This window comes from Echinops telfairi, unplaced genomic scaffold (assembly GCF_000313985.2).
Source record: "Echinops telfairi isolate 266 unplaced genomic scaffold, ASM31398v2 ScPeMD7_23;HRSCAF=83, whole genome shotgun sequence".
Lineage (NCBI taxonomy): Eukaryota > Metazoa > Chordata > Mammalia > Afrosoricida > Tenrecidae > Echinops > Echinops telfairi.
The window spans coordinates 4,568,221-4,578,975 of record NW_022103920.1 but is presented as its reverse complement, the minus strand read 5'-3'; the positions used below and the strand labels follow the sequence as shown (position 1 = coordinate 4,578,975).

The 10,755-nt window shown below is 45.8% G+C and overlaps 1 protein-coding gene across 1 annotated transcript; it reads right to left on the bottom strand.

The window, feature by feature from the left end:
• Positions 1–9,337: 9,337 nt before the first annotated feature.
• LOC101646416 (olfactory receptor 9A4) lies at positions 9,338–10,437 on the bottom strand. Its single transcript, XM_004714003.2, is given in 3 exon segments — positions 9,338–9,415; positions 9,417–9,503; positions 9,505–10,437. Coding segments are annotated over 3 exon segments (1,098 nt in total).
• Between the last annotated feature and the right edge of the window lie 318 nt (positions 10,438–10,755).

Below are 10,755 nucleotides of genomic sequence, written 5' to 3'. Positions count from 1 at the left end.
AACATCCCAGCCCAGTCCAGATCAAGTCCATAAGTCCGATATTAGCCCATATGTCCAATACCAGTCTATAAATTCCTAAATTCCTTTCTAGACTCAGGCAACACATGCAATGACACCAAATGCAGGAAGATCACAGGTCAGTGGGTGAAAAGTCTTGTGGATCCAATGGTGGTGGAAGCATCTCAGCCCTGGCATGGCCTCCACATGGCTCCTCCAGCTCCAGGGCTCCATCAGATCAGCAACATCTGGCTTGTCATCAGAAATATGAACAGAGAGTCTGTGTGTATCTGACCTCCAGTGAGCTGTTCATCTTCCTTGAACCTCCAAATGAGGTCATCAAGCTGTTACCTTATTGATAGGCTAGACTCCACTCCTTCACAAATTGACACCAGATTATGTAACTACCACAAATGTAGCCAAGAAGAATTACTGAGAGCCAAATGAAGATCGAACATGATAGTGCGATAGGAGGAAAGTAAAAGGAAGCAGAGAAAAGAACTAGGAGGCAAAAGACAACTATAGAGGTATAAATATGTAAATATATTAATATAAAGCAATAGGGATATAGGTGTATGTACATATATTTATATCTTAAGTATCAAGGTAGCAGATGGACATTGGGCCTCTACTCAAGTCCTCCCTCAACACAAGAACACTTTGTTCTAATAACTTGGCAATCTGTGATGCTCACTTTCCTGACATAATTGCTGAAGGCAAAATGGGTGCATAAGCAAATGTGGTGAGGAAAGCTGATGGTGCCCAGCTATTAAAAGATATAGCATATGGGGTCTTAAAGGCTTAAAGTTAAACAAGCGGCCACCTAGCTGAGAAGCAACAAAGTCCACATGGAAGAAGCACACCAGCCTGTGTGGTCAAGAAGTGTCGATGGGATCAGGTATCAGGCATCAGAAGACCCAAAACAAACAATCATATTGATGCTAATGAAGGGGGTCAGAGTGAAGACTCAATGTCCACCTGTAGACAATTGGACATTGCCTTACAGAAGGATCACAAGGAAGGAATAAGTCAGGCAGGGTGCAGTATAGCACTGATGAAACACACATTCCTCTAGTTCTTTAATGCTCCACACCCCCTCCACCCCCAGTATCATGACCCTAGATCTACCTTACGAATCCTACTAGACCAGAGCATGTACACTGGTACAGATAAGAGTTCTTGACACACAGAGTCCAGGACAGATAAACCCCTCAGGAAGAGTAATTGGAGTAGTGATACCATGAGGGTAGGGGGAAGGTGAGAAGAGAAGAGGGAGAAAGAGGAAACTGATTGTAATGATCTACATATAACTTCCCCATCCCCATGGGAAAGAACAAAAGAAAGGTGGGTGAAGGGAGAAAGTAAAGTGTTTAAAATTTTAAAAAATTAATAATTTATAATTTATCAAGGGTTCATGAGGAAGGGAGGGTGGTGGGAGAGAGGGAAAAAGGAGGGTCTGATACCAAGGGCTGAACTAGAAAGAAAATGTTTTGAAAAAGATGATGGCAACAATAGTACAAATGCACTTGATATAATTGATGTACAGATTGTTATAAGGGCTGTAAGAGTCCCCAGTACAAATGATTTATATTTTTAAAATTCTGAAAATATGCATAGTTTCTGTAACTGGAAACTATTTTTAGGGTGTAAAGGTAATGGGTTAATTATAAGAGGGGATAGCTGTGTTCATCATACAGCTCTGCATATTATTAATTTGAGAACTCTTCCATCCTAAATCATTTAAGTTTTAAAATTTTCTTTAGGTAAATTTAGCAGTTGGTGAAACTGGAATATGATTGTGGTTGTAGCTGGGTGCCACTGAGTTGGTCCCAAATCACAGCCACCCCGTGAGCAACAGAACAAGACACTGCACACTCCTGTGCCAACTCACAATCGTTCCTATGTTTGTGCCCATTGTCGCCGCCACCATGACAACCCATCCTGTCCAAGGTCTCCCTCTTTTTATCTGCCCTCTACGTCACCAAGCACGACGGTCTTCTCCAGGGACTGGCCTCTCGGATAATCTATCCAAAGTACACGAGACTAAATCTCACCACCCTTGGCTCTGAGGAGCGCTGTGGCAGTACTTCTTCCAAGAGAGATTTGTTTGTTGTTTTGGAAGACCGCAGTACTTTCCATCTTCTTTGTCAGCACTGTAGTTCAAGTCCAAACATTTTTTGTTGCTCTTCCTTATTCGATGTGCAACTTTCACATGCTGCAGATGATTGAAAAAAACCCTCCAATAACAGAATTTTATATTGTCACATTGAAACCCAAGACATGGTTCGATTAAGTCATAAAGTGCTCTTGGCTGCGAACTGAAAGGTCAGTGCTTGGAAACCCCTGGTGGCCCTGTGTACAGGGTTCCTGATAGTGTGCTGGTTTACAAGTTGAGCTGCTAACTGCAAGATCAATGGTAGAACTTGCTAACTGCAAGATCACCAACTACTATGTGAGAGAAAGATGAGGCTGTCGATTCTTGTGGCTGTTTACTGATGTAGAACCCCACTGGCGCCATTCTATTCTGTCCTACAGGGTCTCTATGATGGAAACAGACTTGGTGGTAATGAGTTTGTTTGGGGTTTGATACTGCTTTGTGGGAGAATTACGTGCCAATCTGCTTCCACAAAAACACAACCTTGAATACCCCAAGGGGCAGTTCTACTCTGTCCTATAGGATCTCTATGAGTCAGAGTTGACTTAATGGCAATGGATTTGGCTTGGAGTTATGAACTGGGAACACACAGTAATAAAGAAAGTAAGCATCGGGAAGCTGTTTTGCAATGTGCCGCTTCTGTTGTTATAGATCATGGATTAACTTCTTGAGGAGAAATAAAGTACCAGGACCCTCACAAAATGGAGATTTGTGGGATTAACCTGAATTTGCTCATCAAGTGGATCCATTTTAACAGGTCACATCTCAAACTATCGCAACCCATTACCTACTGCCCAAACTAAGGTCGGAAATTTGAATAAACTTAATCAGTGAGAAAGTACAGCCAACTGTTTGCACCACATTAAATATAACACAATATTTCAGGTTAGCTGTAGGCTCTATTGCTGATATTTCTCATACAGATAGGTCGCGTGTTGCTTTAAGACGTGTATTATCAGGGGATGGAAAAGTTGTTGAGCAATTTACCCAATTTTGTCAAACAGCGAAGGAATTGTAAATCCAGCACTTCATGATTCCTGGGAAGTTTGCAGAGCCGGCTTTGCTAAGTGTTGAGACCATTCCCACGTGATGCCGACAGAGCACCATAAAGACACGCAGCGGAGAAGTGAGAGTGTGGGGAGCATGCCTTTTTCACACCGCGTGCTTGCATTCCCTTACTCTGGTTGTACGTCGCAGAGCAGGTGACTGTCTGGACATGGTAGATATTTTCCCCTGGCGTTCAGAAAGTCAGGTCAGCAGCTGGAAACCACCAGCTGGTGCTTGGGAGAAAGATGGCCTTTCTACTCCCATGAAGAGTTACAGCCTCAGAACCCACGGGGCAGCTCTGCCCTGTCCTGCAGGGTAGCTAAGAGTCGGCATTGACTCTATGGCAGTGAGTTTTCTTCGGTTAGTATACACATTTTTCCCCATCTGTCTTCCCTGATGGGCAGTTCTCAAGACATATTTGGGCAGTGACTGAGGATTGACATGTTGCTCTAATGCCACTGAGACACACAAGCTTTGGCCACGCTCACACTCTGGAGGCCTTAGAAAACCTTGCTGAGGACATGATTGTGGTGATGACTGCACGGCTTTAAAATACCTGTTTAAACCACGGAATCAAACGGTATGCGAATTCACATAAAACAGCTGAAAAACGGACATAACTAAAGAGAAGTTGAAAACAATGTCCCAAACTCTAGAGTGTGTTTCTTTTGTTCATGTGGAATCTGTATTTCTAGAGTTTTCATCAGATGAGCCATACTCTTGGAAGTAAAATTCAAGACATGTACAGACCTCTACCAATCATTAACAAGAACGCTTACCTAAGCTGTCAAATACGGACGTCCAAGCAGTCAGCCATTGACACAAGCATAAGGATGCAAGTAAGTGACAGCGTGTTGTGGAGACATCGTTGAGGGCCAGAGATCAGCTTTACATCACCACAGACTACGTTACTATTGACAGCCTTCCATCTCGCATGGGGAAGGGGGAAAGACGTGTATGAACATGTTGCAAGGAGATTTCCCTTCATCATGTGGAAAAGCTTAATGAAGACTGTGCGGACATTGAAGACGTTTGTGCAGTGTAATTCCAATGTCTTAAATACAAATCTTCTCAGAGAAGGGTAGTGTGTGACTCCAGGTTGACTAGAGAAACAAATCCAGAGACACCCATGGTAAAAGAGAACTTTATATCAAGAAGTAATTATGCATCAATAAAACATCCCAGCCCAGTCCAGATCAAGTCCAGAAGTCTTATATTAGCCCATAAGTATGACATTAGCCCATGGATTCCTCTTCAGACTCACACAGCACATGCTATGATGTCGAATGTAGGAAGATCATAGGCCGGTGGGTGGAAAGTTCTGCAGATCCAATAGCAGTGGACGCATCTCCGGGAGCCATCAGCTCCATGCGACTTGTCAACAGGAATGTGTAGCAGAGAGAGAGTGTGTCCTACCTCCAGGGAGGAAGAGATGAAGTTCCCAGAACCAACTAGAGAAGGTCACACCCCCAGAAGGCACAACCAGACTGTTACCATATTCATAACTTCAGTGATCTCAAGTTGCACAACGGAATGCTCATGTCTGTGTGCAAATTGATCCAAGAGCAACTTGATTCATTATCCTTATGATGTATGGAAATAGATATTCTTGTGCAGGTTACAAGTGTTGAAATCACAGAAGAATTTGTAAGAGTAAGAGACAGAAGAAGTGTTTTTTAATTATAGCGTGTTAGAGAGGGAAAAGAAATCTAAACATAAATTATAGTCATCTATTATAAAATTGAATTTCTGGTCACTACATTTTCTTTTACAACAGCTTCTCATTTTTTCACTTATAATTACAAGGTTGTTTTTTTACAAAATAGGCATCAAAATTGAAGTAGGAACCATTTCAAACCAAATTGATCAAAGTCAATTATTTGTGGTGGGAGAGCAGAAGAATTTTACACTGATTATTGAAAGAGTTAGGTTCATGGGCTCACTTTCTTGGTTGCAAGATATGTTGAATATTGTTCATAGAAAATATGGTATGCAGTATAAACCTATTACCCTACATCCACTAAAAATTTATAATCCAGTTCATTTAATTCTGCTGAAATGGCATTTGCCACTTTTTCATTCAATCTCTAATATTATAAGTGAAGTTCAAAGGAAGTTACATCACGAAGAACTAAGGCATACACAAATACATATATGGATGTAAGTCTTGTGTCTTGTTCAAACGTGTGGGTAAGGGAGCATGGGGCACCACAGGTTATCAAAGTTTCAGGCCCTCTCCCAACTGAATATGGCCTTGATATCTATGCTCACTGGTGAAGGAGAGAGGAAACTTAGTAGAGAATAAAGCTACTGAGATTCCATGGTGTTTGCATCATGGCGCTGCATTTTTCTCCAAAAGATACCTGAAGCTTGGGAAATGGGAACTTTCAAAAGGAGAGACAATGTGTTGTCCAGCTCCTAAAGCAGGACAACACTGGTATTTGTGTCTGCATTTAGCTTGGATGCAGGGCAGGCAAAGGGGAATGGTGTGCTAGGCTGGATTCTCTAGAGATGCCAAATAAGTGACATCTAGATGTGTATGTATATGGAAAGAAATTTATATCAAGAAGTAGTTCACGCAGTTGTGGAAGAAGGTAAGTACAGTCTGGTACAAGTCCATGGGTGAGATGTTAAGCTGGTGGCTTCTCCTGACCCCTGTAGCTGCAGAGGGTGATAAACCAAGAAGCTGGAAGACAAGGTAGGAAGACCACAGGTGGATGCAAAGTCAAATCGGTCCAAAGTCGACAGTCTGCTGATGACTCCTGATGTCAGCAGGCAATATGGCAGGAGGATTTGGATGCAGGATTGTGATCATTTTATTGTGTCAACAAGGCCTCCATAGGGACATGTGGGCCAAGTTGAATGAGATTGCAGCGTGATTGGAGGGCCTAACACAATTGGTACCAGGAGTTGGGTAGAGGCAGCATTCTCTGATCAGGCTGCAGAACCAATTCAGGAAGCCCATGTTTATGATCTTGTTTCTCTAAAACCGATTGTGTTAAGCAAGAATCTCTAGACAAACAAAACCAGGACACCTATGATTTTAGATAGATAGTGTGTTAGACAGGGTTCTCTAGAGGGATAAAACCAAATTGCTGATAATTAAATATATTTATTTATAAAGATAATTAGATATATAACAAGAAATGAACTGTTAAATTATATACAGATAAATATAACAAATGAACAGTTAAATTATAAGGACTACAAATGGCTCAGAGTTGTGAGAGACTAGCAGTCCTTCTCCTCTCTCTGCTGCCAGATCTCCCTCTATTTATAGAGTGAGGCTATCTCAGCACAGCAGCCAATCACAAGGCAGATCACCAACTGTCAACTGACCACCAGTCCCAACTGCCAGTCCCCAGCTCCAGAGATGTCTTAAAGGGACCTCAACTTACAGCGGCACAGTCCACAGGCTAGGCATCCCACTGGTAGTGTAGCCTATAAACTGAGGCAAAGAACGAGCAAGGCAGCCGCACACTGGTCCGATGATCAAAGAGCAAGAGACAAGAAAGACGAGGCTCACCGAGTCATTATCTCTCCACCCTTCAGTTAATCCTACTTGTATTTATCGGCCAGGTTGGCATCATAAACTATATCAGATAGATTGATAGATAGATTTATACAGTGAGAAGAAACATAATGGCTAATTAGTCCACACAGTAGTACGGAGGGCACAGTTCAACTCACTTACATTGAGCAGTTAATATACTGTAGGTCCTTCAAGTCAGGGGAGCTGCTAGTCCAAGGTCAAGGAAACAGACGGCAGTCTACCTTCAGGAAAGACAGGCAGATTTGGCCAGCCAGCAGCAGACAGCGGGGTGGGACAGCACCTGTCAGCCGTTCTGGAGCATAGTGAAGCAGGCCCCGACGGGCTCTTGAGCTCTAGCTATGTTCTCAGGTCAATAAGAGCTATCAGCCGTGTGGAGAAGCAGGTCCCGAAGGAACCTCAAGCAATAGTGATGCTGTGCAAGGCGACTTGATCCACATGCTGGCTTGGCCCACAGGTAGTGCAGCACATGGTCGAGGCAAAGAACTAGCTCAAGCAGCAGCACGCTGGTCCACGGATACCCAGGGAGAAAGAGAGGTGGGATGCCAACCTCAGAAAGCAATGATCTCAGTCGCCTCCAATCAAGCTGCAACCTGATTAAACTCTGCCACGTGCTCCTATGGAGACGTAGTTGGCACAATACACCCAATTATCACAAGGATCCAGACTCAGCAAAGTGACCAGCTTTCTCACGGAGTCTGCTTTCAAAGGAGCAGGCTGCACCCCGGAGGCGTCTTTCTTCTGCTTGTAATAAGGCTGTGACCTTACCAAGGGGTTTGTACTGCACCATAACTGCTGGCTGCTCACGGAGTTGGCTATGTTATGTGAGATTCCATCATGGAGTTGATTATGTTCTACTTGGCTACTTCATTGGGTTTAATTGTGAATGAGAACCCTGGCCCAGTCAACTTGAAACGAAACCTCACAATCACAAACAGCGACGTCCCTCATTCAGGATCAAAGACCAGAGAGAAAAGCTGGGCTCCATTGGAGAGAACCATAAACCCTCATCCACAGTTCTTTTGGGGGTGACCTGCCCTCTCCTCCGGTGCATTTCTCAGCCTCAGCCTCAGAGGGACGTACCAACCCACTCTTTGGACACATTTCTTTGAGTAAATAGGCAAAAAGCTCAGGTCATTCAAACACGTATCCTGAGAATCAGGAGAGGACTGGAAATGAGTGGAGATGGTAGCTGGGCAGAGGGTGAGGCGTGTGAAGGAAAGGGTAGGAACAGAGCCACGGAGGGAGGTGTGAATTGGGGATCGGTGAGGAAGAGAGAAACACGAGGACTGTGGAAGTGAAGGAGAGAGAAAGGGGACAGGAAAGATGGTGAGTGGAACATGGCCGAGCCGGGAGCACGAGGTGGAGTTGAAGGACTGAAGGGCGCATGGTCAGTCCCAGGCTCGCTCCTCCCCGCTCCACAGTCCAGTGACGGCTCCATCAGACAAAGCCTTTGTGCAGAACAGAGGAAGGCAACCTGTTCCATTTCCTGAGTCAGAGAAAGAGCGTTGCTCACGCCAGCACAGCCCCATGACTGGGGCTTAATGAGCAGAACAGGGGTGGGAGAGAAGACCCCCTTGCCTGTGTGTCACACAACCTTCTCCTGGCCCTGCCTCCTGTCTAGACAGGGAGTTGTCACTTACACTGTACTTTGGAGCCACACTGCTGGGCTGGGGTGAGGCTGACGGAATGGCCCAGTGTCATCTTCCAAGTGACTTTCATCCTTCTAAGACCTTCCTCCAACAAAATGGGAAGCTCCTACAGCAGCACTGTCAAACAGCCACCCCTGGGATCCTCCAGGATATCAGAGTCAAGCAGCTAGCCTCTTCTGTTCTTGACTCTGCTAACAGAGAAAAAGCTATGGAGAGGGAACTCATGGAATTGGATTTGGAGAACAGAGGCTCAGTGGGGTGAGGAAACACGGGGTCCATGATTGGGAGGCACCTGAAGAGAAAGAGCTGATTGGAGCAGCTGTAAAACACTGGGTGTGTACTGTAGAATTATTCCATTCTAAGTTGCCTCATTTGCTTACCCACCACAAAGGGAAGAGGTTTAAGTAACACCTTGAAGATCAATCAAACAACCCGTCTACTCCAATCCTGTCTTTTCGGGCTTTCACCTTCTCCATCACACCAGGATTGGCAAGATGATGACCGTTCCTCATTTCCACACTCTAGGTTGTTTCTGCAGCAAAGAGTATGTGGTAAGCACATGCCCGCAGGACCAATGGACCAGGATGCTGTGACCTATGCTCTACACTTGGAGCATTTCTAACTGTACGGGGCCACCTGCTCATGAACTGACAGTGTTCTAGAGCCACCTTAGCAACATCTGAGGAAGGAACCAAGAGTACTCTGCTACTATGCTCTCTGACTGTGGACCTAGCTCACTGCCTCCTTCCAGCCTCCTGTTTCCCCAGGAAACGCATGTTTGGAGCTGGTTCTGAGCAAATTCATTGGGCTAGGACAAATGCTACCCAAGTGTGCATGGCTCTTCACTCTAGCTCCTACCGCTTCACTAGGATGTGGTTCTTGAGTTCGACTGCGGCAAAGGCTGTCCGTCTTACTGTGCAGCGACTGGTTCTTCTGCTACCTGCTGTCTCTGCTTCTAAGATCTGTGTAGACTCTGGGCACATGCTTTGGGTTTTGCAGTGATGATAAGGATATGAGGGGACACAGGTCTTCCAGGTCTGGAATAATCCTTAATGGGTGCCGGTCCACCTGAGACCAGCTCTGAGAAGAGCTAGTCTTTGTGAAGTTAGTTGGTAGCAGCGTTTCACACCATCTCCAAGGGCCTCCTTGACTCTGTCATTCCGGAGGGTGAAGATGAAAGGGTTGAGGAAGGGGGTCACCACAGAGATCAGTAAGGACATGATCTTGTTGTACTCAGCCGCCTGCGTTTGCTTGGGCTTCACGTAGAGGAAGAAGCAGCTGCCATAGCCAATGACGACAAAGGTGAAGTGGGAGGCGCAGGTGGAGAAGGCTTTCCTGCGGCCAGAGGCTGAGGGGATCTTGAGGATGGTGGAGATGATGTAGGTGTAGGAGACGACTGTTGGGATCAGAGAGCCAATGATGATGACAATGGCCATCAAGAAGAGGACAAACTCAGTGAACTGAGTGTTGTCACAAGACAGTTTGAGCAACTGGCCCCTGTCACAGTAAAAATGGTCTAACACGTTGGATTTGCAGAAGGTGAACTGGAAGGTGGCGTAGACAGGCCAGATTTCAGAAAAGAACCCAAACACCCAGGACACAATCACCACCCAGTTGCAGGTGCAGCTGTTCATGATGATGTTGTACCTCAGCGGGTTACAGACAGCCACGTAGCGGTCCACAGCCATCGCTCCCAGTAATGCGAACTCAGTGGTCCCCACAGCGAGGTACAGGAAGAGCTGAGCCACACAGCCACTCAGGGATATTTTCTGCATCCCGGGGAGCAGCAGCCCCCAGAGCATCGTAGGGACAACAATGGTTGTGACCAGGATCTCCAGCACAGAGAGGTGGACGAGGAAGAAGTACATGGGGGACTTCAGGCGCTTGTCAACACACACAATCACGATGATGACCGAGTTCCCCATGACTGTCAATGAATAGAAGAGGAGGAAAAGCGTGAAAAGGAGACGGTGCAGGCCTGGGGAGCCACGGAAGCCCAGGAGGCAGAATTCTGTGGCACTAGAACGGTTCCCCATTGTTTAGTCCTCACTCTGCTCCTGTGAACCCTAGAGACAAAAGAGAGATGGCTTTGCTCCACGCCGTCCTGCTCTTGAGAGGGGAGGGCAAAGGTTAGTGTGAGTGGCTATTTCCAGCCTAGGGTCAGGGGAAATGCCCCCACTGCCGATCGGGAGTAAGGACAGCTGCCACCCAGTGACGGGCTTAGGGTAGTCCCGTGGGGGTCTGGGTAGAACTGAGCTCAGTAGGGTTGTCGATGGGGGTTTCGGGGACATGGATTGGGTCTCTGGGTGGACTCAAACGTCCAGCCTCCGGTTAGCAGTTATATACCCATGATC